Below are 27,666 nucleotides of genomic sequence, written 5' to 3' on the forward strand. Positions count from 1 at the left end.
ACAGTCATTTTTCATGTGTGTCCCGTTGCTTCCCCCAAAAGAAAGAAAAGAACAACCCCCTAGCATCTGGAGGTAAGCGCGGATTTTTTTCGATAACCATAACATATATTATTCAACAGGCTACGGGTTTTCAGCGGTTCGTTTTGCCCCAATGCGCAGTTATTACTAGTCTCAAGCTTCCTTCGTCCTGACACCCGGTAAGTACTTTATGAATAGCCGAATAAGGATATCCAATTTCTTCTACTTTGAATTCGGTTGTTTTAATCGAGTAGAAAAATGGGAGTCGAAGAAAATCTTGTCGTGATTGAACTAAGATAATTGATCTCGTGATATGCAAATTGTTTGAGGATAAGGCTAATTAGTCTAGCCAGTGCCATTGATCGAAGAGTTGAAGCGGACATCAAGGGCCGGAACCCTAAAGGTCAATAACTGGTAAATACAAATTTTGGCGTCTCGACTAGAAATATTTTCTGAACCGTCTCTCATGAAAAGGGAATTTAATAAGTCTTATTTTCTTTCTCTAGCAAATAGAAAAGAAAAAATCTGTTCCCATCGCTTAGCACCTGTCTTACAACTTGCGCCGGTGACGGCGCGTGTGTACTTTCTCGCACCGAGCCTCTCGATTCAAACGGGTAACAATTCCTTATTTTTCTTTCACTCGAACGTGGTGACGCTGTAAGTCAAAAAAGAAGGGAGCTGGGAGCTCTGTGTAACCACCTGCGAGTGTCCAGCTCCAGTGCAATGCACCTTCTCTGCTCCTGGGGAATAGCGCGGGTGAGTGAACAGGTAGAAGAATGGACAACGGTAATTTCCTCGGCTATCCGACGCGCCATAGCAACACTGCAGCTTCACATCCGTGAGAGGTGGAATTGGAAATCATCGCCGCTCAAGTTTTGGCTTTGTTACAGGAACAGTGTCTCGATCGAATGGTCCCGTGGCGGTCCTCGAAGCTCTGCTTCTCTCTCCAACACCAAGAAAAGGGCTCCTCCTCCACCTTCTGCTGCCCGGTCGCTCCTTGCCAGGTTTCTTCCGGCTTTCTGGCTCCCAAGTACTGCTGTTCTGGCCGATTTGACCAACAGTCTTTCGCCCGTCTTCCGATCGACAAGTCGTGCAGTCTCGAGTTCAAACATTGCAGAAGTGTCGCTTTGATTCTAACTGGCTAGATTATCGTGGCCTTCGTGTTTTTGGTTCGTTTTCTTCTTCGCCATTAATACGACATAAAGTGTTATTACATCATCTGAAGATTTAACGGACAACCATGGCGCGGAGCAGTTTCTCCTTCCTGTTCCTGTCCACTCTGATGCTGATTCATTCCGGTAAGTTTAATTTCCCTACACATTTTTTGATGCGGCAGATCACGGATGTCATGTCCGGATGCCAAGGATGCTTACTGTCGATAAAGTGAAACGCAGCGTGATTCCGTCTCCAAAAGATTGTTCTAACAAGCTACTGCCGAAGTTTCTGTTATATTATCAAGAACAATGACAAGAAATAAAGGAAATAAAAGAAATTCTCCGTGGGCAGAATGGCGTTCAACGTCGTTTTTAAACCGTCAGCCTCAGGATTCCTTCTCTCGGGGGGCACTATAATCTAACGGTGTCGTCTAGCTGTACAGTCTTTCTCAAATTCTCATCTTCTTCTGCTCCGCTTAACACGATAGTATAAAAAAAAAACTATAAGAAAAGAAGAAGAAGCTTCAGGCAACAAAAGATAATTTCATCTCTAAATCGCGCATTTTTAAACAAGTAGACTTTAAATCGGATTCATCCATATTAGTAGCGACTAGACTGCCAAGGATCAAAATTGTCGACAATATTTCGCGCAAGAGGTGTATCATTGTGAAAAACAAAAATGTTTACCAATTAGTATGCAAGGTAGTGTTGTGACAGCAATCAGCCCAGATTATGGCCGGCACCCTGCAGCTTTGCGCCGATAAGTTTCTACCTGCCGAGGGCAGCGACCCCTCCTGTTTCGCATTACTCGTAAGCTGTTGTGAGACAGCAGAGAAAAAGTCGATGAGAATCAAAACTCTTGGCACCGAGACTAATATCTCTGGGCGTTTAACCTACTCAGATTGCCTTGACGTTGTTTCCCAATTTCCTATCCGAATTGCTTCACATCACGCGCTCGTGTATACCAAGATGATGCGCTCCAATGCTTCTGGTAGGTTCCTCCCATCTTGCCCATGCGGGTCGTGAGTAATGACGGTAGCTCGGAGCTCATTGTTCCGTTCTTTGTGACCCGAAGCGTCAAAAGAGTTTCAGAAACACGTAAGAAAAAAAGGATCACCGTCTCTCATGATCTCCAGATTCATAAATTATGGTCAAATGCCAACTTGTTGACGTATATTGCGCGTTGAAATTTAACCAAGCAAGGCAAAAGTACCGTGCGATCCCGTGTTAAATGTTTTCGCTCTGATGACTATATAGAAATAGGTGTTGTTGAAAATGTGAACAAAATGAAAATGGTTTTCAAATGAATTAGTATTTTTAAATTTTCATGTTTTTTTTTTGCTTTTGTTTGCAGTTACTAGCTGCGGGTATCCCGGTTCGCCATCTCACGCTGTCGTAACCTTCACGCCGGACAACATCAGACCCGGAACGGTAGCAACTTATGAATGTGAGCCCGGCTTTGAGCTTCTTGGTCCGTCTCGACGACTTTGCTCAACCAACGGCACTTGGACACCAGCTGGCATACCTTTCTGTGGTGAGTCTTTATATTTTTCTTCGTTCGCCTCTTACTTCCTTCTTTTGCGAAACAAATAGTCATCTCGCATCACCTTATTGTCGACATCATCACATTGTGATGTCCGGCTATGGCTTGACTGATTGTTGGGTCTCTGTGGGACAGCAAATTAAAACACGGAACTACTACGTCTTGTTTCATTCTTCTTTTCGTTTCCCTTGACTAATACTTGTTTAGCGTGTAATGTCGACACACGTTTTGATAGCGTATATGGCTGTGGTGCTGAACAAATTGGCACGCCGCTGCGCCATCTTTATCAACAAATTAAACAACAATGCAGGATCTGGTTTCCGATGAAAGAGAAATTTTCACCGTTAAAAATTGTTGATGACAATCGGTTCTTTGTCAATACGTTTACGCATCAATTTTCCTTTCTCTCTATTTGAATTTCTTCCGTGTTTTTTTTTTTCCTTTTCGAAATCATTCGTCTGTTACTTTAATTATCCAGCGAAGTAAAAAAGAATAGCCACCAGATATGAAGATTACACTGCGTCACGAGATGGTAAGATTGGTAGCTATTTGATTGTTAGCGTTCGTTGCTTTTGCTCAAGTAGAGCAAACCGTTTTGATGCTGTGTTCTGTTTTCCTGCTCGTCGCCATGAGCCTGCGCTTATTCCAAAGTAAATCATAATTCTAGTCTGTTCTTAGTCGAACGTGAAACCACCACCTCACAATGTTGTTAGGGAAATGAATTAAGACCACAATCATACATCAACCAAGTAAATCTGTAACACGGGTATTACCGCTAGTGAAGGTATGCCCTCTTTTTTCTTCCTTGATGATTTCCAAGTGAAATAAAACAAAAACAAAAATTCCTGGGCGACTAAGAAGGAACGAAATGCCACCACTTTTTTCTTTCTTTTATATTTACGGGAAACACGAGTATCACCGCGTTAGGGAAAGTAACGGTTTTAGAAGGCACGTTTGATTTCCTCTTCATTGCTGGCCTGCAGTCGACCGCATACAATGATTCTCGGAACATCTGTCGTCGTCGACAATACCATCTGGCAGCCACCAACCGTACGGCCCCGCCGCATATCTTTGGCTGCGTTCAGACGAAATCACGATGCATAATCTTAAATTCTTTTTTCCACGGGGCATGTACAACTGTAACTGTTTTATCTACAGCAGTCAAAAATATGCGATTAACTAGCTGTGTATTCTGCGCATTTGTATATGCAATCCTCATTCCCGTTAGGTCACATATTCTCTTGTTATAATGACCAGCACTCACGTTGTCATTTATGCACGCCGCCTTATATACAAAATCCCCTGAAGAAGATGACCTGATCTTTTATTTTTTATTCATTTCCAGTTTTGAACGTGGCGGCTGGTAAGGCGCCAATGCAATCTAGTGTCGCTGGAGGCGGTGTTCCCGAGCGAGCTGTCGATGGTAGCACCAGCAATTTCTTCACGCCGGAAACATGCAGCTTGACCGAAGTGGAGCGTGCACCCTGGTGGTACGTCAACCTTCTTGAGCCTTACATGGTCCAGCTGGTGCGACTAGACTTTGGCAAACCCTGCTGTGGTAAGAAAACTTATTTCTATCCGTGAGACAATAACCTTGTGTAAACGTGAAATCTTTTGTGTGAAAAGTGACAGACTGTGTTTCTAATTCTTTGCTTTTTGTGAAACCAAACAATAGAAGATGGTAAGCCTGCCACGATCGTTGTCAGAGTAGGCAACAGCAGGCCTGATATGGGAGTCAATGCCGTCTGTAACCGCTTCACTGGATTCATTGAAGAGGGCCGTCCACTCTTTTTACCGTGCAATCCTCCAATGGCTGGCGCTTTTGTTAGCGTTCACTTGGAAGGTCCAGCGGGCAATAGCCTCTCTATCTGCGAAGCTTTTGTCTACACCGATCAGGTAGGCTGCTGATTAATTATTTAAAAGATGTCTTATTTCATGGGAGGTATTGTCGTTTATGCTCATTCTTTCGTCTTGTTCGTTTCGTGAAGGCGTTGCCCATTGAAAGGTGCCCACAATTCCGCGACCAGGAGCCCGGCAGCAGCGCCACATACAACGGCAAGTGTTACCTGTTTCACGACAACCAGCCGCTCAATTTCAACGAGGCCCGCCAATTCTGCGAAGCTCGCGGCGGATCACTGATTGATGAAACCAATCCAGCCCTACAGGGATTCGTCAGTTGGGAATTATGGAGACGTCACAGGTTCGTTCGGTTAAATTCGTGAGTTCCCGTTCTTGTGTATATCTAAACGCGTTGTTTAATTTTTGGTTGGCGCCGTAGCCGCAACGATCCAAGTGGACAATATTGGTTGGGACTTATGCGCGATACAACCGATCGTTCGAATTGGAAATGGCTTTCGGGGAAAGATGTGAGCGTCTCGTTCTGGAATTTACCTGGCGGCGGAGAGAACTGCGCTCGCTACGACGGAACCAAAGGCTGGCTGTGGTCAGATACCAATTGCAACCGCAAACTCTTCTTCATTTGCCAACACCGTAAGATTTATTCAATCCCAATCATCTCAATTTGTCGTCATAAATTTAAGTATGGCATTTGCTGAATGACGTTTAACTATGATTGATGGTAATTTGAAGGTCCGAAATCGTGCGGTCGACCTGAACAACCGGCTAACGGGACTGTGATCGCTGATAATTTTAACGTGGGCAATCGAGTGGAGTACCGCTGCGACCCGGGTCACATGGCCGTCGGTCCAACCTTCAGGACTTGTCTCTCATCCGGTTTCTTCGGCGAATATCCGCCCGTATGCAAATGTAAGTTGAAAATGCACATACTATACGTCTTCTTCATCGATCTGATGTATCTAATCAACATCTCCAGATGTTCAATGCGGGATGCCGGCCAGAATTCCCAACGGCGGTTACGTATTGGTCAACGACACGCGTCACTATCTGAGCATGACCTCATACTCTTGCAACGACGGCTACCAAATCATCGGTCGTGGAGATCTGGTCTGTGATATCGACGGTCGCTGGAACGGACCTCCACCTCGTTGCGAACGTAAGTAGTTCGTGACAATGTCTTTTTTATTTTTCTGCCGAGAAATTTGGTTTATATCACGCACGTGTTCTCATTTATATTGTTTTCTCTTTCGACAATACCCCCCCCAAAACAGCCGTGTATTGTCTCGAACCACCCATCATCAACAACGGCGGTTTCCGGCTCTCGACCAACTCAACCGTAGCCGGCACGGCGGTGGAATACTATTGCTTGAGCAACTCACGCTATCGTATGTCAGGCCCGAGCCGCATCGTCTGTCAGTCGGACGGCCATTACGACCGAGACCCACCGGTTTGCATAGGTATGTAATCTTTTTTTCGTATGATGATGACTGTATTATTATTGAAACGCCCTTTAAAAACGTTTGACTTGAGCCGTTGTCTGTGCCCAAAAAAATTATCTTCTTTATGCTGTTGTTGAACACGAATAACTTGACTTGCGTGACCGTGACTGGAAGACGAAACTTTATGACTCTTGTTCGAGCAACGGAACCACACTTGGTCTAACATTTCAAACATCTCACAAATCACATGCAATTAGTCGGCATTCTTCTAGCAAGTGGCGTCATGCTAAGCCTTCAGCCATCTATCCTCCTTTGCACTATAGTGATTTCTTGGTAAATAGAAGGGTGGGAGCTAGCTAACAGTACCACGATTTTCTTGGTTCGAATTTGAATGGAGCGATGTCTCGTTTGAAATATGAATTATGATAGGCGCACCAAACTTTTTACAAAAGAACTTGTATCCGATACAATTCGACGTGTTTCCTTTTTTCGCTGTTCTCTTTTCCCATTCAAATTTTTGGGGCGGGGTCAGTTATTTCTTTTGATTATTTAAATTTCCTTAAACGAAACTAAAACTACGACAAAACCCAACTATTGAATTTCAAGACGGGGGAGACGAGGACGCTCGGCAGCCGGAAAAGAATGTGGTGCCGGTCGATCGTAAAATTGATCAACCACTCCAATCTCACGAGACCGAGTACGTTGATGATTACGAATACTACGACGAGACGAGCCAGGAGGGTTTCATCCCGCCTAATTTTGCCAACAAATTCAACCCAACCACTAAAATCAGCACTACACTTGCGCCCACTACCACCAGCGTGAGGCCCGTTAAGACTTCGAGCACCACAGTATTTAGTACGACTAGCACTACGACACCGGCACCGACCACCAGGAGCACTTCTTACGCCACTGCTCGCGCAACAAAGGCCACGAAAGTGGAGAGTACGGTTCGTTCGACTACTACGGTACGATCGAGAAGCACTACGCCCATTTCTATGCCGACTGTACCTACTCGGAGACCATTCGACCCGACACGATTGACCAAGCTTAACAACAGACCCACTGGCACCAGCAATAGCCGGGCAGGCGTCTTTAACAATGACAACAACAGAGTTAAACCCGACGTTGCACTTAATGTTCCCAACGGCCCTGTCTATCTGTCTCCTCAAGATAACGAGATTGCCGACAGTTCCAATGTCAAGAACAACGTGCCACCCAATGTCAACGAGCCACAGAACACGGTCGAGTCCGAAAGCCAAGGATTCACGCCCAAACTTAATCTAGGTAAGCTATATTAAATGATTCGATATTTCCTTTCATTCATCATAAATATTGTATTTTGGTTTTCAGGTGGTATAATTGCGCTGGGAGTCTTTGGAGGTTTCGTCTTCCTATCGGCCATCATAACCACCTTTGTCATCGTCCTCCGCCGGTAAGTCCTCCTCATTAGTTTTACCTTATTGGTTCTAACATCACCTAGTTCCTTCACCCATCACGCATGCTTGATTACTGTAGAATTTTTAGATGTTTGCTTGAGTTTTAATTGACTGATAGTAAGTTAGTTTTATCAAATAAAAGCACCGAATCATTTGCTTTTGCCACTGTTTCGCCCAATTGAAAGCTGTAGTGCGGGAGAAAGTGGTTCTAAAGTCAATTATGCATCTTTCACTATTCTTCATAGACGTATTAATTAATTCTCAGGAAAGATACCGACTTTAATTTTTCAAGTAGATTTCCGTCATTTAAGTAAATATCTATAAAAACCATAACGACAATTATGCGAAAACATAAATTTGTGCAGTGTGTACTTCTATTCTATCGACGTATGTAAACTAATTCCAGTTGACTTATTTCTTGTCTGACTCGCTCCTGTACCTCTCCTTACCGCCCCATGTCTCTCATATGACACAATGTAACAAATCAGTCTGCGACTACGGGGTGAGCCGATATCGCGAACGATCGAGAGCCAAACTTCTTCACGTTGGCTCGCCTTGCCTTTCCCGGACCAGACAGTCGGACGCGTTGACAAGTCTCTCTCGTCCAAATGCGGACCAAAAGCCGGACAATTTTCTGACGAAAAATCACCCATTGCTACCACCGTTGCTGCATCAGAATCCTAAATTCTATTACCTTATTATACTCAACCAGAAGCCATAAACCCACTTTTATCTCTCTTTTCCTTATCGTCATTTCCCATCCAACAACCATATACGCCTCTTATATATCCTGCGCCTTGTTTCCTCGACAACCAAAATCCCAATCTGCTCCCTTGCTATCATCCTGAAAACGTATCCTAACAGAAGACGACTGACGCTCTCTACTCAATATTATCCTCTTCGTCAACTAGTCGATTTCCAGGGTAAATAGCCAACTTAGTTTTCCACACCAACGACTTGATATTTCCAGATTGAAAATATCACGATCGAGATTCTATAAAGATCGAAATGCCCATTTGTGTACGTAGCATGTCTGAACAACATATGGACGGAAGTGAATCCGACAGTTGATATTTATCGATCCGGAAAGTCCGGTTTATGTTTGCAAAGAAAACATCTATCCGACCCGAGTGCTTTTCCTTATTCGAAGATTACTGTACGGATGCCGGCTTAATAAACTATTACCTAAATTGTGCACCGCTAATAAAATCCAAAAAAGGAGACACAGAAATGGACAGTAGTTTTTGAAACGCGCATGAGCTTTATCCGTACCTTTTCAATAATTTCTTCTTTAACACACAAACTATTTCGTCGTGAGTGTGGTGGAGGTATTAACATGCTAAATCTGACTGGTGGTCTGAGACAAAACATTTCAGAACGACATACACGGTGATGGAACAGCCCTTCTTCTTTAATTGCTTTCACAGTAGCGGCTGATTAATTGCTTGGATTTCTATTAGCAAACTTTAAATTTTCGTTTCTTTTTTTGTTTCGATTTGATAAAGCATACGTAACGATAAACGCTATCGACGACGAGGGGCGTCCAGTGAGACCCAAACAGCTGCTACATTCGATTCTTCCAGCGTCGATGGAGGAGCCGGAGGAACAGGAGGTGCTGGCCTGAGCAAATCTTACCGTCAGGCCTGGGATAACTTACGCGATCCTGAACAACCGAAGCGCAGCAAGAGTCATCACCATCACGCTCAAGCATCTCGCAAGGAAACACTCGATGACCCGAATTATCGAACACGCCACACTGAAGTCGTTCGTGAAGAGGGGGAAATGGTCGTCTCGGACGTCTACCCCAAATCGGGAGGCAAACACCACCACGGCGAAAAGAAACGCCATCACCATCATCACCACCACAAGCACAGCAAGCGTAACGCTAGCGGTGATTGGTAAACCAAAAGACGAAAGGTTTTGATGGAATTTTTTGCGAAACGAGCGCGTAATGTTGAACTGAATGGGACTGATTCGAAACAAACTTGATCCATTCACCATTGGGATAAATTACAGCTGAAATCCAAAATGTGTATTTATTCGATTTCCATAGTTATGTCGCCTTCTGTTTGACGATTCGTCTTCCCTCGTTTGTTCTTATTTTGATTCCTTTATCCCCCAATCCAGTTTTACCCATGAATTTACAGTAATGTGTTGAAAATACCTGCGTCAGGAAGATTGTTACAAGAATCGTTACAAATTGTCGTCATTTCAAATCAACTTTGGCGGGTAAGATTCGCCACAGTTTGTTAAGCTTCGTTTGTAAACATATACTATATGAATCGCTCATCAATTCAGCATCATTATACGACTGTGACCACAAGGGCATTGGCCGATTTGTCTTGCGTTTGTGGTGGACTCCTTCTGTTGTTATTTCCTTGTACATAATGCCATTTTCCTTATACCCATCTCTTACTACTACATAAGTGACTTAATATTTAACAACGATTGCTCCCCAGGCACTGCTGCACTACACTGCAGAGCAATTCTCTTTACGTTCGATTCTATACTAACTTGCACACCATTTTATAGAATTAGTTTCCTTTATTGATTCCATTACATTTTATTCGTGTCACCTGTGTATTTAATTTACTGATGCTTTGCGTAAGAAATAAAATCATTTGGAAATTTAAAATGTTGCTTTGATTCAGAAATGGGAAATTAGTGTTTTGATATCATACATAGTTCTCGTGTGCATGAATTGAATTCAGTTTTTTGTCAATAGGAGACTTCCCATGTTGTGAATAAAAAAACATAGCTCAGTATTTCATGGATAAGAGTAGTTATTCTTGCGTGACTTAGATTTGTGAAGTAGTCACGCTACAATCGTTTTGTAAAGGAATTAATTGTATGAATTGCGACAGCATTCTACCGTAAAACGTTTTCATGTGAAACCATTTTGAAATCCCTGATTTCTTCTCAGAAAACCCACACAAAATTACCACCTGTTACGTCCGAGTTTGAATATAGACTCGATACTCAGATTCTTTCAAGATTTATTGTGTACCATTTAAATAAGCTGACATATTGTCTGTACATCAAGGATTCAAGGCAGTAGCACTTCATTCTGGTTTCTAATCTAACAACGTTCCAATGGTGTCAAGAGGAAGACTTCCCTGCTCCAGTATAAAAACAAGAACAAATTTCACCATAGTAAAGAGAAAAGTAAATCCATGGAGAGTAGAATAAACCGTTTGACACATTGATGTGGAATTGTGGATTGACCTAAAAAAACAAACGCCAAAAGCGCGAATGTGTATTTTAATCTTTCATATAATGTGCGCTTTCCATTTTTGAAATGAAGCCTTGTGTTCGTGTTCGCCACACTTTGGGTAATAATTTATTTTCGTACGTGACGTATATAGAGACCCTTTCACAGAAATTGTTGTATGCAAGACCACCACTGACTTTTATTTGATGTGGGTTAATTCGTAACTTGTCGGTTTCTTTTCATATAAAGTATGATTGCGGAGTCACACGTATACAGCAACAAGTGGCGCGTAGAGAAAATTGCTTAGCTAGACCATCCTAGATTCAGCAGAGAATTAAAATAGCTATGATGAAATTAATACCAGTAATTTATTGTGTGAACCGGCGATTAGGCTACGGCATCGCATCCGAATAAAGTTTTATGTTCAAAGTCTAGGCTTATCGTATGAACTATGTGTGTTGATTTTGTATAAGTGTGCTTCTCTCCTACGTGATTAGGATTATGACTGCATTTGCCGAAATTAAGGTTAGCGGTAATATATGAAAAAATAGTTGCGCCTATTTTATGGCTATGGCAAGTTTTTAGTGCCACCCAGTTCACCCTCAACCCGGGGATTCAACCCTTCATCTCAACCCGGTTATTCAACCCGGTGACTCAACCCGGGGATTCAACCTAGCTGTTTTTTGGCGCCATCTAGCGGCCAATACAATAAATACGCCTACAAACTATAGAGACCCGCATCTCCCTCGATTTTTCCCTCGTTTTTGACACCACGAGCGCCACATGCTTGGTGAATTTTATCAAGCTGGGCGCGGAACAGTTATTCCTGTCAGCTCAGTTCATACTTCATAGTTAAAAATGTCAGTTTTATTCGAAGAGTGCCTCATTTGTGGGGCACTTATAGTTTATAGAAGTTCCATCCGCGAAAAACACGTTACCATGGCCTACTATAATGAACGGCCCATCGGCTGGCTATATCCCTGTTGCCGAATGGTTCCCAGCGCCTACCCCTTCCCATCCCCTACTTTTCATAGCCAGAGGGTGGTAAGCTACATCAGAAAGTTCCACATTCCATGTCGTCTTTCCATGCCCCACAAATGAGGCACTCTTCGAATAAAACAGACATTTTAACTATGAACTGTATGAACTCAGCTGACAGGAAGAACTGTTCCGCGCACGGCTCGTTAAAAATCCCGCAGCATGTGGCGCTACTGGTGTCAAAGTCGAGGGAAAAATCGAGGGAGATGCCGGTCTCTATAGTTTGTAGGTGTATTTATTGTATTGGCCGCTAGATGGCGCCAAAAAACAGCTAGGTTGAATCCCCGGGTTGAGTCACCGGGTTGAATAACCGGGTTGAGATGAAGGGTTGAATCCCCGGGTTGAGGGTGAACTGGGTGGCACTAAAAACTTGCCATAAATATCAAGATTCTGTTTGAACCTTGAAGATAATGCCGACAGTTTGTGCCATAGCAACACAGACATAAGAAAACGCGTTATATCTTGATTTGAAATGTTTTTGCGTCACGAAGAAGCTTTAAAAACGTTGAAATATCAAAGTACTTGTTCAGTTCTTGGTTACAGTTCACCTAAAATAGTGAGCTTTACATTCGTTGCGTGTAACAAAGGCATCCAACGCGGGCCCACGCTTTCGCATTTCAGCAAGCAATGAAGATATACCTGGTGCTCTTCTTAACGGTATTTACGGTAACTGCTACAGGTGAATTCAGTTTTGCAATGGTCAGGGGAGTTATGGTGCAATATTTTATTAACAAATACGTTTTTTGAAAGCAGCCAGCAGTCTCGCACGGTTTCCCTTGAGTGTTTTTCTTGATACTGAACTAATAAGAACTAAACGTGATGGACGCATCATCGGTGGAGCCGATGCGAAAGAAGGAGAATTCCCCTGGATGGTTCGTTAATTTTCTCTCGCTAAATTTGAAAATGTTGTCGTTATTTCTAGTATTGTGACTCATTGTTGGTACGTAACTCTTTTCTTCTTCATTCTTTATAGGTTTCGTTGCAGAGAAATGGCTTTTTCGGGCGTTCTCATTTTTGTGCCGGTTCGATAGCAGATGCGAGCAGTATCATCACTGCGGCTCATTGTTTAGAAGAGTATAAGCAATACGTTTTAAAAATTTCACCAATAGAAAGTTTGAATGATAATAACCGCAAGATTCACGTACTATATAGGCTTCATCCAATTGGAGTTTGGGCGGTTGCTGGCGAACACAGGTTAGATCTCGTTAGTGGTTATGAACAAGAGCTGAGAGCAGCCCAATTTGTTCTTCACGAAGAATATGACCCAGATTACCTGAGGAATGATATTGGAATAATTCGATTAAATGGAACCTTCGTATTCAACTCTTACTTGAAACAAGCTAAATTTCCTGGATCCGGCTACTTTACTCATCCAGACACGGCCGTTACTGTCGCAGGTTGGGGAACCACAAAAGTACGCGTTTAATAATAAATTCATTCATTTAAGGCTCATCTCTTGGAGAACTTTAAGCGCATTAATAATTTAAACTCGAGGATGCTGAAATAAATTCGCTTATGCAGGAAGGAGGGAATTTATCGAATGTGCTACTAAAAACGACAGTTCCAGTGGTATCCGACGAAGACTGCCGCTTAATTTACGGTGCAGGGCTAATTGTTGATTCCATGCTATGCGCTGGATATACATCCGGAGGCTACGATTCGTGTCAGGTATATGCAGCAAATTTAATTCTGATAAGTTAATTTAAGTCTCATAAGATAAATAATGACACAAAAATTTTACAAAAATATAGGGAGATTCTGGTGGACAGCTCATGTTGGGTGACAAAACTCTTGTTGGAATTGTGTCTTGGGGTAAAGGCTGTGGTCAACCTGATTATCCCGGTAAATTACAACACTTTGTAATAAATGTATTGAATGATCTTGTTGATTTTTCGCTATCTTTTAATAAGGTGTTTACACCGAAGTTTCGGCTTATATCGGATGGATTAATATGAAATTATCAACGGCGGAAGCTTCCAACAACACAAACATCTCGCAATTGAATAATTAATAAAATGTCGCTAAATTTAAAATAAAAAAATGGGCGCGCAAATCTAACGATAAACATACGTAATTATTTTTGTACAATATTGAAAAATGAGAGAAACTTTGCTATCTGAATAAAATGTATGTAAATCAAATTTTCAAAAGGCAAAAAAACTTTCATTTTGCGTTACTAGTGAACACATGGTCCAATCCAATCCAATCCAAGGAAAACATCTGGTGGGGCGTCCATAATCCTACTTTTTTGCGTTATCGAAAAAAGGTAACGTGGATGAATTTTGAAAAGTTTATTCCCCAATACTCCCAATAAACCCGTTTGTGTAGGCCTAATTAGAGAAAGCGAGGAAGAAAACGTACAGTATCGTCCAAAAAAATCCGAACGCACCCCTTTTTCAAAAGCCCAGTTTAATGTAGATTCTTTGTTTTTAACTTTAAAGACTTCATATTATGTGTAGAATTAATTGTTTTACAAAGTTCATTTATTAGAATTAAGAAAAAAATGCAGAAATATTTTTTTTAAATAAAGAAAGAGACCATGGTGTTCAGATTTTTTTGGACGATACTGTACGGTACTTGATCGGACTTTGGAGATCAAGATCCACATGAAAACGTATGCAAACATATTGATATCGTTGCATTTTGATCGACTGACAATATTTGCCTTATTTATTTATGATATGGGAATATCTGCGCGATTGTGAGTTGATTGTGGAAGAAAAAATTGAAAAACTTTATCCGTTTACCAATAGATGTCCAAAAATACGTCGTCTGCAGAACGTTATTTTCAAAACACGGCGAGACCTGAACCGCCTGAACTTCAACATGGCAAGGATCGTTCGCATTTTCAAAACCCTGCGAAATAATTGGAAGAAATCAACCGTTGGTTTTCTCCTCGTTTCTTATGGAGTAAACTATGGCGTCACAAAATTCAGGTACTCATAGAAGTGAAATGTCTTTTACCAATGATTATGTCTTAAAATATTTCTCCCATCGGTGTAGGACTAAAGAGATGTTGAGACTTTATTGTGAGGAAGCTAAAAGCTATGGGGATGTTCCACTTCCTATAGGACTACCTGCTCGCCAAATAACTGTAGTGTTGAATCCTGCTTCAAATGGAGGGTGCTGCACTTGATATTTTCTCAAATCACTTTGACATTTTTTAAAAATTAATTTTAAATGTGTATAGGAAAGGCAAATCAGAATTTGAGGATTATTGTGCTCCATTACTTTATCTTTCTGGAATGAAGGTTTGAGTCTCATTATTTATTTTTGTTTGACCTTAATAAGTTCTCATTCTCTATTTCAGATCAGTGTGGTCAAAACTGAATCTGTTGGAGAAGCCAGAGGATTGATGGAAGTGATGGATAACTGTGATGCAGTAGTTGTTGCTGGTGGAGATGGAGCCATAACAGAAGCTGTAACTGGATTGCTGAGAAGGAATGATAGTGGGTTAGCAGTTCAACGATTTCCTATTGGTATCACAATGAATTATATATTTCCCTAAACATTTTGTTTGAAAATATGTTTCATTCTCCAGGTATCATCCCTGTAGGAAAACTCAATAACATTTCAAAATCTATCTTTAAGGAGCATAAAGGTATTGCTGACACAAAAATTCAGCTTTCAATTGATTATTCTACTACCCCTTGGTCTCTTTTCAGATGATAGAATCAAACTCATGGCTGAAGCAACTATGGCAATAATAAGAGACTTTCAAAAACAGGTAGATGTTATGAAGGTAGAAATATTGGAAAATTCAGATAATCCTACTGGAAAACCAATTTACGCACTTGGTGAACTGAAATGGGGAGCATTTCGAGATGTCGAGGAAAGAATTGGGAAATACTGGTTGTGGGGACCACTGAAGTCATATGCCGCCTATTTCTTTGGAGCTTTCAAAAGTCTCACGTGGAATTGCAATGCACAGTTTCACTATACCGTACCGTGTGAGGGTTGTAATAACTGTATGAGAAACAAGATGCAAGATGCAAATGAGCTGAAATTCGGTTCGCAAGTACAGAATACTCGATGGTGGCATGCTTTTATACCACGAACTAAATCCGTAAAAGGTAATAATATTCATTTTATTAGGTCATTAAATTATTTTAACATATTAGTTACAAATTTCTCTAGATACAAAACAAGTCAAAGATTATTCAAAAGTTGTTAATCCCGAATGTGGGGTATGGCATCAGAAGGATTTCTCATCCGTAGAGTTCCAAGTTCTAACCGAAAACAATGTAAATTTCAGTCCTCCAAATCTACCGAAACATTTGGAAGTCAATCTTGGTAAAACATTTTTTAAATAGCTGAAACCTGTGAGTGATAATTTTTAAAAAAATTCACTCTCTCACTTAGGACCTGAAAATATAAGTGGATTTGAGTTCGTGAAAGAGGGTTGGCTAAGGACCAAAACAGAGACCAGTCACATGAATCGCGAAAAGATTCTCGTACGCCAATTTGAAATGATACCTAAAATTGAAGAAAGTTCTATAGCGGAAAAGGAAGCAACTGAAGAGGGAAAAAGTGTTGAAGTTGAAGAAAGGTGGTATTCGATAGACAATGACAACTACGAAGTTAAACCAATTCGAGTCACCGTTTTGCCAGACGCCATTAAAGTTTTTAGCGCATCTACCAGTAGATAAATTGTATTTATAAGAAAATAAAACAATTTATATAGCTTTCACAATTCATTTTTTAATCTTGATCCCGATAAAGAAGGACCTTTAGATATTTTCTTTCTCACTTTCTTCTTTTCGACATTTTCGGGTAAAGGATCTGGTTTCTTTCGATTTGCCTCTGCGTATGGATTAAAATAATTTGATTCTCGTTCGACCAAATTCAATTCTTGCGCAACCTGCAATATTTTCAAATGTCAAGCATTAAGTAGATGAATAACACTAGAATGGTTTGATTAAAGGAACATTGCAATTTACCAAGTGCAGCATTTTCTTTGTTGCAGGGCTCAAAAAGACAGACTGTTGACAAATACTTAAACTCCATTTGAATATGGTATTCCACTCATTATTTTTAAGAAACACTTTTGTTGCATCAGGTAAATAGAGCACAAGATCCCCCATAAATGCAGTATTTTCTATCATGCTTGACAGAGCTATTTTAAAATGCCTTATCATCATTATATAGAGCTATAATTTCAGAATAATAAAACCAATAAATGATACCGTCACGAAGAGATTCATCTTGAGGAAAATCAGATTCTGGAAGATAGCCAGAGCTTTCCAGCTTGATTCTACTATGAGTTAGAACCTACAAAAACTTTGAATTAATTACAGCCTTTTTTACGTTTTCTGAAATGTTAGTCCAACAACCTCCATGATTTTGGTTATGACAAGTTCCAGAAGCTTGCGTTGTTTTTCAATAGATTTGACTTCTGCAATCCGTTGAACTGCATCTTTCTGTTCACTTCTTTTAAGTTGGAACAATCTTTCAACTAATGGAGACACAATTGAAAAGGCATGAATAACCAAGAAACTCACACTGGTGGGTGCAAGGCTATTATAATGAGAGGAAACGTAATACTTACACAGAGCAACCGCGTTAGAATTTATATTTCCCTGAGTTACTGGAACAGTTGTCGTTTGATCTGAGGGACTTATTTTGTCGCCAGCACTTACCAATGATGCACAAAACAACAAAATGTAGCACAAATTGTTCGAATGCCCCGCCATGTCAGAATTTCCACAAAATCGCAGGTTGTTGTAAATTGTATGTCGTCTGCATTACTCAATTGATTTCTTTCCTGCAGATGGCGTCCTGTACTCCTGTTGCTTGCAGCAGCCAGCAAGTGGTAGCTGCGAGTGCGATCGAAATAGTTGAATCATAAGCACGTGTGGTGCTTGCCAGAAATCGTGAATAAAAAAAACTCGTTTGCTCTGTAAATTTGGAATATCCATTTACAGTTTCATCAGTATCCACCATCACTCGTCCCTAGGTGAGTTCTGATTACCAGATAATTACGTAGAGTTGTGTGTAGAGTTAAAACAATAATGGCGGCATGATTGCTTCATCAATCATCCATGAACACATGATATGTAACTTCTCTTGTAATTGTTTTTTGTGACCCCCATACGCTTTGACATTGAAACATAGTTATAACTTGCGACGGTTGGTTTTTTTAAATGTTACGTGTTATTTGGCAAGATCACAGAGCAAAAAGAAGTGTTACGCGAGTTTTAAAGTGTGAAAGTTCTCATCTTGAATGGTGATTCAAGAACGATTGCTGATGCTGTTGGCGTTCCAAAAATGTCTTAGGAAATATTTTTAGAACTAGTATGTCTTTGCAAACGAGCTGTTGGCTTGATTGATCGCGTTGTCTTTATCTGTTGAATCCAAAAGAAGGTAGCAAATGAAATCACAGAAATTCAAGAATCGCGAGAGATTTTCGAAGAAATTAGTCCGGTGTGTGTGTTAGCCAGCTGTTGTTTGGACTGTAGACAAAGTAGAATGACAGTTTGATTTATGAATACGCATTACATGTAAAGCACGACGGTGGAGAACATTAAACGTGTGCGTTCGTATTCTGCTGGATTTGGGTACAGTGGTCACGACTCGTGTGAGTGTGCCATACCCTGGCCAGCACGCAAAGGTCGAGCACGTCAAAAGTCTGTTATACTGTCGGCGAAGGACACCCGCCCGTTTCGTGGCCAAGTTCTTGGCAGCCGCTCTTGCGTGAGTCGAGTCCACCTTTCATTATATTATTGGGCCGCGATCAAGAGTAATAGTCTGCAGACTGCGAAGTCAGGTAACTAATGCATATAACTATATAAAAGCGTTACCGTGTTGCTGCTCGGCCAGATGTGACACTGCTGTGCCCAGACTGCCCGATAGTCGTGACGATAAACATCGACTCCATTTAATGCCTTTGATGGATGATCGTCGATCTTCACGGTTCTATACTTTGATTCAATTACGATGATAATGGCGGGATCTCATGAATGAGCTGGCAAGCACGCCATTTTAGGGCACCGTATATCTTTTTCTCCGTGGTTTCACATGGCACACCGAAGGTCGTAAACTTCAAAAGCCGTAAAAAACTAAAAAAAACTGCCCCTTCAGTGATGCTGAAAAGTGGTCAAACTTGATCTCCGCTATTATTCCGAAAGACTCTCTTGTTGCTGTCCGTTTTTTTTTTCGTTCGCCATGCCACTGCTGGGTGTCTACTATTGAGAAAGGACGAATCCATCCATCGGGTTCGTTTTGTGTGTCATTTGAATATGCCCACAAATAATAATACGGAGCAAGGCCTTGTTCGCTCTTGCTACTGTGCGCTTGATTCATGTCTTCATAATCGTCAACGAACCCAACTGTGGAAAAAGCAATCGCCCCAGCCGGGCATCGATTCCCAGAAATACGTCAATGCGCATTGCCCTGGTGCCAGGCTTTTTGTTGCTTCGGCGTGTCCCGCTACTTCACGTTCGTAACGCCGTCACGACAGCTTGATCGCGGGCAAATATATATAACTGCCGACAGCAGGGACCACCACTATGTCAAGGAAGATGGTGTGTGTTTGCGGCCAGTTAATAATATTTTATTTTCCATTTTTGTGTTCCCCCCTTTTGTGCTCGATAATTTAATTCACCGAGTTGTGAATTGCCGAGTTCTACTTATCGTCCCCTATTCTTCGACACGTGGATTAAATTTCCTCCTCTTTTGTCGATATTAATGTTGTTTTATAGACTGTTCCAGATAGCAGTGGAAACTCTGGTTTGGGTTGATCGATTTCTTGTTTTCCCGCCGTTCTTTTCGTGAATTTGTGATTTAAAAAACAAAAAAATGAAGCGAAAATCCGGTTCTTATCAATTCTGTGCGATGTGGTAGTAGTGAGACACTGCCACATTCTTGAGAGACTATGGCTCTCGAGTTTTGGCTTGAAATTAAAAGAAGCGCGACTACTAAAGAGATGAGGAGGAATCGATGAGACGAACAAGTCAGTCATCGCTCACGGTACGGCGGCGGACGCCTGAACGCGAATAAGTAATAAGAAGGGGGGAAGGCGTAGATGGAAGAGAGGAACGAGTGGCCTGTGTGTGTGTGTGTGTGTGTGTACGTACGTCATCACGTCGATGGGGACCAGCAGCAGCGAGAAACTCTGCGCCTGCGTCGGGCTCGAGCGCTGCAAGCAGCACTGTGGCGTTCCAGATTGCCTCCGTTGCTTGCAAACTCTCTCTCGTACCTCTTCCATCTCCCAACACCCTCCCACAACCTCCCTCCCCCCCCCGTTTCCCTCCTCCTTTTTTTTTCGTCCCGGGAGTCTATATAGCGGGGCAGTCGGTACCGGGACTGGGTTCAGTGTCACCTGAAACCTCCTACAGTGAACACAGGGAGGCGTTTTCTCCTCTCATCTTATCTTCCCTCATTTGGTCTTATTCAAACATTTCCAACACGTCGACATTTTCTCCTCACACTTGTTATCTCTTATTTTCTGGGTGGTTGGGGATTTCTATTAAAACGTCGAACGGGACGAAAATGACGGGTCAAGTGCCGCCACTTCAAATGTGAAATAATTAAAAAAGAAAAAAAGTTGTTGTGAATTTTTCGCTGCCCATTTTCGCGTGTCGGGACGAACGAGGGGGTGCCATCATTTGAACACGTCGCAAAAAGAAAAGGTCACCGTCATTGGCCCGTTCTCTCGCACACCCTCGAACCGCCTCTTTTCCATTGGTCCTACCTCCTGCCCGTGTCCGTCTGATCAGACGTCACCTGTTTGGCTTGGCGTCAAAATCAGCGCCAGTCGAGTCGACGGGCTTCAGTGGTGTGGCCGTCGCCTATACGACACAACGACACAATTCTTTTGTTTATTTTTCGCCCGTTGATAAGTGAAGACGTGAGGAGAACGGTGGACTGGACCGACCTAGTCGTCTTATCGGATTCCTCCTTGTTGCGGAGTGTGTGCGTAGAGAGAGAGAGGATCGAATTATTCGGTCTGCAATCACGCCGTTCGTGAGTGCATTGTGCACGTTGTGACGTCTGAGCGGTGTGGGTGCGTGTTTGCGAGAGAGGGGCTCGTAAATACTGGCGCAGATGTCCTCCTCCGTGACTGTGAACAAATCATGTGCAGCTGGTTTGTCGTCAGCCCGTCCGCCGTTGTTGTTGTTGTCACCGCCGCCATCGTCGTCGGTGCGAGCGCCGGAGCTATCACTTTCGATTAGCCGTCGCCCGTCTCTTCTATTCCTCGTCTCTCTCTCTTGTTATTTGACGGATGCCGAATGAGATAACTAGACCGCTCTGCATTTGGCCTCCCCTACTGTTCTCTCTCTGATTCGAGTCGACTGGCAGTGCAAGTTCATTTCCTGATGGGCAGCAAAAAGAGACGAAGACGAAGAAGAGAATAAAAGAAGGAGAGAAAACAAGAAAGAAAAAGAGGCAAACGTGTCGCGTGCACGCGGCTGTGTGCACCTCTCCCGTCCCGACCTCGGTCGTGTTATTCAATCTGCAGTTTGTGACATTGACTTGGCTGTTTGCGCCAAACAAACTTTTCGTTTTTCTTTCTTTCTTTCTCTTTTTCGATCCCCTACATTTCCCATTCTGTACGTCCTATACCTCTCCCGTCGTCGTCGTCGTCGTCGTCGCTGTTGTTGTTATTGGGTGTCAGTGTGCAGATCACGTCGCCCTACGGCCACGAACCAGTGGCGCATTCGAGCGTCTTATCTCCCGTGTAGATCCATTCAATTCGAAACATCAGAAAGCGGACGCTTTGGCACACACAACTGTCGTCTGCCGTATAGCATACGGAAGCGGGCGAGATGGGCAGCTTGACAGCAGCTGGAACCGGGCGGAGGTCGAGCTCTCGTCGCGGGAGTCGTTCGAGCGAATATCAACAGCAGCAGCAGCAGCAGCAACTGAATCAGACCCCGAATCACAATAATAGAGACAATAACTGTCAAATCAGTGCCAGCGGTGGCGGCAGCGGCGGCGTTAGTCCGTACGTTTCCGTCGCCGTCCGCGTCCTGGAAAGCGGAAGCAGCCGCATCTTTGGATTTCGTGACGCATGCTCTTGGTGTCGCGACATTTGGCATTGGATAGAAGCGGCCGTGGAGCGGAGATGCCCTCCAAGATGGACACCTTGGATCCTGGCGGGTGGCTCGGTCATGGCCGGATCCCTCCTGGCCATTTTATGGGTCATCATGGACGTGGTGTGGATTTATTCCCAACTCTGCTCCCTAACTGTCCCCTTTTTCGCTCTCATGTCCGGATACTTACTGCTAGCACTCGGCTTCCGCCATTCCTGGACACCCACCGGCATTTACTTGACATTTTGCGGCAGCATCATTGGAGAAACGCTCGGATTCTTCCTGTCGTCGGCACTAGACGCCCAGGTAGTAGCTTAGTACTTCAATTTTTTCCCGGGACGCGATCAAACTAGTTTACTCGTCCCCTCCTTCTGCCTTTTTCGTCCTTTGCCCTTGGTTAGAAATGCATCGGGTCCACGAATATCATTTGAATTTGTGACACCTAGTGGAATATTAAACAGGCTACCGTAGTAGTCGTCCGTAGAGTGTGGAATAATCAACGCAATCCAGCGGGTAGGGGCCCTTTTATAGGTGTGCGGTGGTGGTGGTGTGGTAACGGCGGCCAGCTGGCGGTTCGGACGTGTTTGCGATCGATACAAAACTCTCACATACACTAACGCATACAGACATACAGACATACGCTGTACACATCCAAAACGTCGAGTCGTTGACTTTTCGACCGTGAAAACGAGCAGCGAAAAAAAAAATTGGTTGGAAAATAAAAGGTAACAACACGCACGCAATACATACACACACACACATAGAGAGAAAATCAAATTGGCCAGCCATGGCAACTGGGTGGCGAGACCAGCGCTATCGTCAACAAAACAATGTCAATCTCCATAATAATGGGGGAGGGGGGAAAAAAAGGGGAAAGTGTTATTATAATGTTGATTATGGGGGGCGCCGGTTAATGTTTTAGTTTATTTAATTCGCCGCAATTTATTCCGTTTCGCGTTTTTACTAGGATAGAGAAAGTCGATACAGAAACGGATGTAGAAATTCCCCAAGAAATAATCCGTCATTTTTTGTATTTAAAAAAGAAAAAAGAAATTCAAGAAAAGAGGATTTCTGGGTTATTTAGTCACCTGCATTTCCTTGGTGATGGAATGACGTTTGGCCGTCGCTCCATCACTCTTTTCTCTTGTCGGTGCTGCAATCGCAAAAATGACGTGAAACTGTTCATCCGAGAAATGCGGTGCGACGAGATTCCTCCCGTGGGTTTGTAGGACGTTGAGTCGTCGTGTCGCTTGGCCAGTTGCTGCTGCCGTTTTCTGTAGTCCCAGCTAGTCCACGTTTGCCGGACTGGACAATAGTTGCTCAATCCGGAAGGAGCTGATTCTTACTTCTGCTGGTGCAGCAGAAACAACAACAACAACACTGACGTTGCGATCCTGGCCCGCAGCCCAGATCTCTTTTTCTCTCTCTCTCTCTCGACCTTTTGAAATTTTCTTTTCTGTCACTTCGTCTTGCTCTTATTTCACGCTGGACAACCGCACACTTATATGGCGGTCAGAAAGTGCTTTTCTCTTTAAAGAAAAAAGCGAAGCGTGGAGGGGGGGGGGGGGTACCGTAATAGAAAAGAACGACAGTTGGGGTTGTTTTATTGATTTTCTAAATATTTGAATATTTGTATTTCTTTCCTTGTTTTTGTTTTTTTTTAAATTTAACTTGTGTTGTGTTTTGAACGTTTTTATTGTCTTATAATGGGCGGGTGAAGACAGTAGTAAGTATACATGTGAACTATTTTTAGCGGGGTGTGTTGTGGTTCCGTCCATCACAGACAACGAGCGCGGCCGGTCGTCTATTTTCGTCAGCGGAAAGCCCAAAAAGACGTCGGTTGGACGGCCGGACGCCTATAGCTTTTTTTTTTCCACCCCCCGATCTTTTCTTTCCCTGCTTTTCACCTCTTACTGATTGATTTATACTGTTAAACAAAGATTCGTCTGCCGATATCGATGCGTGAGTGATTCAAAGGCGACGGTCAACTGTTTGTTTCTTTTTACGACTCGGCCCCTGCTGTTGATCCGATGTCCGAGTCGTGTTTTACGGCCAGCACTCTTGCCGATCCAAGAACTTTGTGATGATTATTCAATTGATGCCATAATTCTTCCTTGCGTCCTCCTCATCCCCCCTCCCTCTCCTCCCTTGGCTGATTTATCGCTCGAAATTCCAATGAATCACACCGGGGTTATACTATTTTTGAGTCCCGCAGGTCTCTTGTTCAAACGTGCAGTCGAAGCGTTTGCTTTGCCGACGATTGATTGCAAGCAATGGCAACAGGAGTGTAAACTTGGCATTGAAGAATGATAATTAGAAAATAGGGGGGAAGAAAACCTTGGCCATAAACAAACAGGCTGAATCTTAATTTATACTACCAATGTCTCTAGATAACTTTTTGCGTAAGCCGACTATCAAACAAGGAAAATCCAAAACGTGGTTTCAAAAGCGAGGTTGAAATTAGTGATGCCATTCACGGAGCGGTTCGGTGTCTGCTGTCGATTGGGTGTGTCTGTTCGGAATTTATTCGTCATGCCGCCGCCTGTCGGCAGTTGCTTTCATTTCTGACATTTAAAAATAATAAAAAAAAAAAAAAGAGCCAAGTTGAAAATTTGACATTAAACGACAGAGTGAAATAACTTGGCCGCCCCTTAAAACTGAATTAGCGGAGAGATTGTAGCTAGCTAACGTCTAATGTCGTGTCGCGGCGGATATCTTAGATTTTTTCTCTCTCTGGAAAAAGTGTGACGACATGTAAGTAGTAAGTCGACGAGGGAGCGTGACGAGGCCGACACATCGCCATTTGTTGCATCACTTGAGGCCGTTAGCGACCCGTAACACATTCCTAATCGGACACGTGGAGCGCAGGTCCGCGTTCAGCGTGATGGGGGTAAAAAAATGGAATGAAACCAATAGGAAATGTTGATGTTCGGTCAGTTTTTATTTTGTTTTCTTCACGGTGGGTGCTAACGATCCTGGCAGAAAAAGCGAAACGAGGAAACAAGAAGACAAAAATGCGGGTCGTTTGCGTTGATTCTGTTTTTGTATTTCGCGCCAACTTGACGTGTCGTCCTTTTGCCTTCCGTGTAGTTTGCGCTCGGTTGATCTCGGTGATGCCAGGGGGGGAGGGGGCCTAATTTTGGCAATGGCAAACGCAATAGAAATGGCTTGGGTTTTATTTTGCGCTCAGAGTTTAGTGCGCAAAAGTGGAGCATGGCTTCTATTTGACAAGGAATTCCTTGGACGGCAGCGAAAGGGAAGAAAGAAAGAAGAAGAATCTTTGAATCACCATATCGGAATGGCAATAAAGCGAATGGAATTGCAATGATAAATTTTTGGGAAAATATCCAACGTTATAGGTCATCAAGTTCACTTTGGGAGCCGTTACGACAGCCAGCTTATTGTATACACACACGTGCAGTAGTAGCCCAGAGTACAATAGATATGACGATGCGTTTCGGAATGAATTCTTCCTTATAAGACGGAATAACCAAACAACAAACGTCATATTAGACAATTTTCGCTCTACCCACAGCGCAGCACGACGTCTGTTTGCTGTGTTTAACTGGATTGATGATGCAAAAGTCCATTTCGTGACGTGGTTTCTCTTCTCTATTTCTTTTTTTAAACAGAATGGATGGGATGCCAGAGGAGCAGCAGCTGCTGCAGCTTCTGCTGTCCATTTGAACGAAGCTGGACATCATCAGGAGAGCCGGCACCAGACGGAAGATGAAGGAGCCGCTGCTGCCGCGGTTGGCATCCAACTGGCCGGAATGACTCTGCCGCGCAGAGAAACGGCCCAGTTTCTCCTCCATCCACTTTACTTGCTGGCCTACACTTTGACGTTGGCGGCCACATCAAGATTGACCGACACTTTGTCCAGTTCGCAATCAACTTTCATCGTCGTGTCGGTCGTTCTGCTGCGCAGCGCCGGCTGTGTCACTCTGCCGTCTCTGCCGATCGTCCTCCGGCCGGCCGTCACTTACCTAGCCGGACTGCTGGGCATTTTGGTTGCCAAATTCACCGAGACGTCGCTGATTCAGCCCGACGTGGTGCCCATGTCATCAATGATCATCAACAGCAGCAGTAGCCTTCCCAATCCTCAATTGCCGTTGCAGACGGGCAGCAGCGGTGGCGGCAGCTTGAGCGGGAGTCGACGGACATCGGCAGTTGATCACGAATCTCGAGTTATGGCCGCCCGTCGTCGAAGGACATCGAGCGCCGCTTTGACGTCGACCCAGGCGTCGGCGGCCAGCTCAGTTGCCACCGGCCAGTCGGGCGCCAGCTCTCAAGGTGGTTGCAATACAACAGGCAACAACAAAGTGAGAAGGACATCTCTTCCGGCCTTGCTGGCCAACAAGAAGGACCACCTTTTGGTGTCGGTAAGTCCCCCCCTTCCAAATCAACTCGATTCGTTTTGTCACCAGTAAATCAACAGGCTCCTTTGCCTGTCCGTCGTAGCGCTTTTCAGACGAATGAATAAGGATCTTTATTATTCACCGACAGCAGTTGCCTTTTCTCTCTCAAGTTTCGCCGTCCTCGTATTTGTTTTCACTGTTTATCTGCCAGTTGCCTGTATAGGAGCTCTATAGTGGCTGGTCGCCCCCCTTGTTTGGCAACTGGCATTGTCCGGCCCAGATGATTGGGCGCCAGTCAGTCTTCTGGCCTCCTCGGCTCCTATTTGGAATTGTAGACGCAACCTTGACGCTGGGCTGTCGCACGATGGCGACTTGATATCGACATTATTAATGGCTGGCAGTCAACGTTTTTCGAACGGGCTAACACAGATAAGCGACTCCTGCTTCTGTCCTCTACCTCTTCATCGCCACCAAAGTCCTCAGCGCTGGCCGCTGGTCGAGTGGCGGCGACGAGCTGGAAGCAGCCGTCGCCGAATCTCGTATTGTTGTTATTGCTGCGTGTAGCTGCTGGGCGATTGATGGAACGACACCTGTGTAACTGACGGGGCACATGGCCGTTCCAACAACAAAGGCGACGACTGTCAACAGCGTGTCAATTTGTCCGGTAGATTGAGGACCCGTTTGGAGGTCGAATAACTCGTTAATGGTCCCGCATATTGTTTCATCCCGTCCCTTGCACGTACGGCAGAAACAACACGCGAACCTGCTCTGGTATATAATAGGGACTAGAGAAAAATAGAAAAGAAATAACATCAATAAAAGATAACAGCTGATGTAGAGTAGATGTAGAAAGGAGGTCGATCCAGCCACAAAAAAGTCCCAGTTCATTGAGCAGCCATTTAAGGCACGAGCCTCTCTTTTCTCTCAATCTCCATCAATCTGTTGCAGTGCATTTTCTTGCTTCTCCATCTTCTTCTTATTATTATTATTCCCGACTTTTTGATTTTTGCCATCCATCGGACGTGTGGTTAAGACTTTTTTTCTTTTTTCTTTTTTCTTTTCGTATATCTGGTCTTGTATGTGCCCAAACATGTGATGCCCGGTATATCCCTCCTTGTTTATTTGTCCATCGGTCATGCAAATATGGAGGTGCCCGACATGGTTCGAAAAAAAAGAAACGGTCACGAATTTTTCTTTACAAATGTAATCGCGAAATTCCCCCCCAGAATTTGAATTTTTTTGGGGTGGTACGAGGTTTTTCTCTTTTGGGAAAACAAAAAGTATTGACGCAATCACGACCAAGAATCGACACGATTTCCAGTCAATATTACAAACGGGAGCTGCTGCTGCGTGCTGTCGCGGTAAATTCTTAAAAAAAAAAAAAAAAATAAGAAAAAGAAAAAATGAACTGAAGTAAATCAAACAAAAAAACAGCTAAAAGGCAGCTCTGGACGTTCGTGTTTTATTGAACGGCCGAGAAACACGCTCAGAATACACACGGTCCGATTGTCCGTGAACTGCTTCGCAGCACGCCTGGCGAATATGTGATGATGCTAGTAATGTTAGGAGGCAGGC

General features: G+C 43.4%; 5 protein-coding genes across 11 annotated transcripts in view; 4 read left to right on the forward strand and 1 right to left on the reverse strand.

Moving 5' to 3' along the window:
* The first annotated feature begins 91 nt into the window (after positions 1 to 91).
* LOC124328423 (seizure protein 6 homolog) lies at positions 92 to 10,085 on the forward strand. Of its 3 annotated transcripts, XR_006916299.1 has the most exons (16): positions 92 to 197; positions 348 to 432; positions 525 to 632; positions 909 to 1,316; positions 2,527 to 2,706; positions 4,061 to 4,273; positions 4,391 to 4,611; positions 4,704 to 4,915; positions 4,994 to 5,205; positions 5,305 to 5,481; positions 5,549 to 5,728; positions 5,844 to 6,029; positions 6,618 to 7,298; positions 7,365 to 7,446; positions 7,939 to 8,373; positions 8,956 to 9,152. XR_006916299.1 is itself a non-coding variant. In XM_046787184.1 (15 exons), exons 4-15 carry the CDS (start codon positions 1,259 to 1,261, stop codon positions 9,350 to 9,352), a joined length of 2,799 nt encoding a protein of 932 aa, XP_046643140.1. In that variant the 5' UTR covers positions 92 to 197; positions 348 to 432; positions 525 to 632; positions 909 to 1,258; the 3' UTR covers positions 9,353 to 10,085. The 3 variants fall into 3 exon arrangements, 2 of the variants coding, with proteins under 2 accessions (XP_046643140.1, XP_046643141.1); XM_046787184.1 differs by lacking the exon at positions 7,939 to 8,373 and having other exon boundaries at positions 8,956 to 10,085; XM_046787185.1 differs by lacking the exon at positions 7,939 to 8,373 and having other exon boundaries at positions 7,185 to 7,298; positions 8,956 to 10,085.
* A 2,129-nt stretch (positions 10,086 to 12,214) lies between these two features.
* Positions 12,215 to 13,840, forward strand: LOC124329535 (trypsin-1-like). Of its 2 annotated transcripts, none has more exons than XM_046788615.1 (7): positions 12,215 to 12,378; positions 12,450 to 12,571; positions 12,673 to 12,773; positions 12,852 to 13,113; positions 13,221 to 13,367; positions 13,451 to 13,541; positions 13,610 to 13,840. In XM_046788615.1, the coding sequence occupies exons 1-7, from the start codon at positions 12,327 to 12,329 to the stop codon at positions 13,708 to 13,710; spliced, it is 876 nt and encodes a 291-aa protein (XP_046644571.1). In that variant the 5' UTR covers positions 12,215 to 12,326; the 3' UTR covers positions 13,711 to 13,840. The 2 variants fall into 2 exon arrangements, with proteins under 2 accessions (XP_046644571.1, XP_046644572.1); XM_046788616.1 differs by having other exon boundaries at positions 12,218 to 12,378; positions 12,453 to 12,571.
* A 631-nt stretch (positions 13,841 to 14,471) lies between these two features.
* On the forward strand, positions 14,472 to 16,392 carry LOC124328351 (acylglycerol kinase, mitochondrial-like). Its single transcript, XM_046787107.1, has 8 exons — positions 14,472 to 14,635; positions 14,703 to 14,822; positions 14,890 to 14,950; positions 15,010 to 15,178; positions 15,241 to 15,300; positions 15,365 to 15,772; positions 15,837 to 15,992; positions 16,062 to 16,392. The coding sequence occupies exons 1-8, from the start codon at positions 14,526 to 14,528 to the stop codon at positions 16,346 to 16,348; spliced, it is 1,371 nt and encodes a 456-aa protein (XP_046643063.1). The 5' UTR covers positions 14,472 to 14,525; the 3' UTR covers positions 16,349 to 16,392.
* Positions 16,336 to 17,490, reverse strand: LOC124328356 (coiled-coil domain-containing protein 134-like). Its single transcript, XM_046787115.1, has 5 exons — positions 17,248 to 17,490; positions 17,033 to 17,154; positions 16,886 to 16,970; positions 16,640 to 16,815; positions 16,336 to 16,560 (listed from the first exon to the last, which is right to left on the reverse strand). Exons 1-5 carry the CDS (start codon positions 17,390 to 17,392, stop codon positions 16,387 to 16,389), a joined length of 702 nt encoding a protein of 233 aa, XP_046643071.1. The 5' UTR covers positions 17,393 to 17,490; the 3' UTR covers positions 16,336 to 16,386.
* Positions 17,491 to 17,539: 49 nt separating this feature from the next.
* The window catches only part of LOC124328350 (cGMP-inhibited 3',5'-cyclic phosphodiesterase A-like), a 42,360-nt gene continuing 32,233 nt past the window's right edge, over positions 17,540 to 27,666 (forward strand). The window contains exons 1-3 of one of the 4 annotated variants that reach the window (XM_046787104.1): positions 19,747 to 19,760; positions 20,627 to 22,039; positions 25,366 to 26,115. In XM_046787104.1, coding sequence (XP_046643060.1) covers positions 21,467 to 22,039; positions 25,366 to 26,115 — 1,323 coding nt within the window. In that variant the 5' untranslated portion in view covers positions 19,747 to 19,760; positions 20,627 to 21,466. Of the gene's footprint in view, positions 17,656 to 19,746; positions 19,761 to 20,020; positions 22,040 to 25,365; positions 26,116 to 27,666 lie in introns of those variants that run through there. The other 3 variants (XM_046787105.1, XM_046787103.1, XM_046787106.1) reach the window with 3 other exon arrangements.

Source organism: Daphnia pulicaria, chromosome 3, assembly GCF_021234035.1.
Source record: "Daphnia pulicaria isolate SC F1-1A chromosome 3, SC_F0-13Bv2, whole genome shotgun sequence".
Lineage (NCBI taxonomy): Eukaryota > Metazoa > Arthropoda > Branchiopoda > Diplostraca > Daphniidae > Daphnia > Daphnia pulicaria.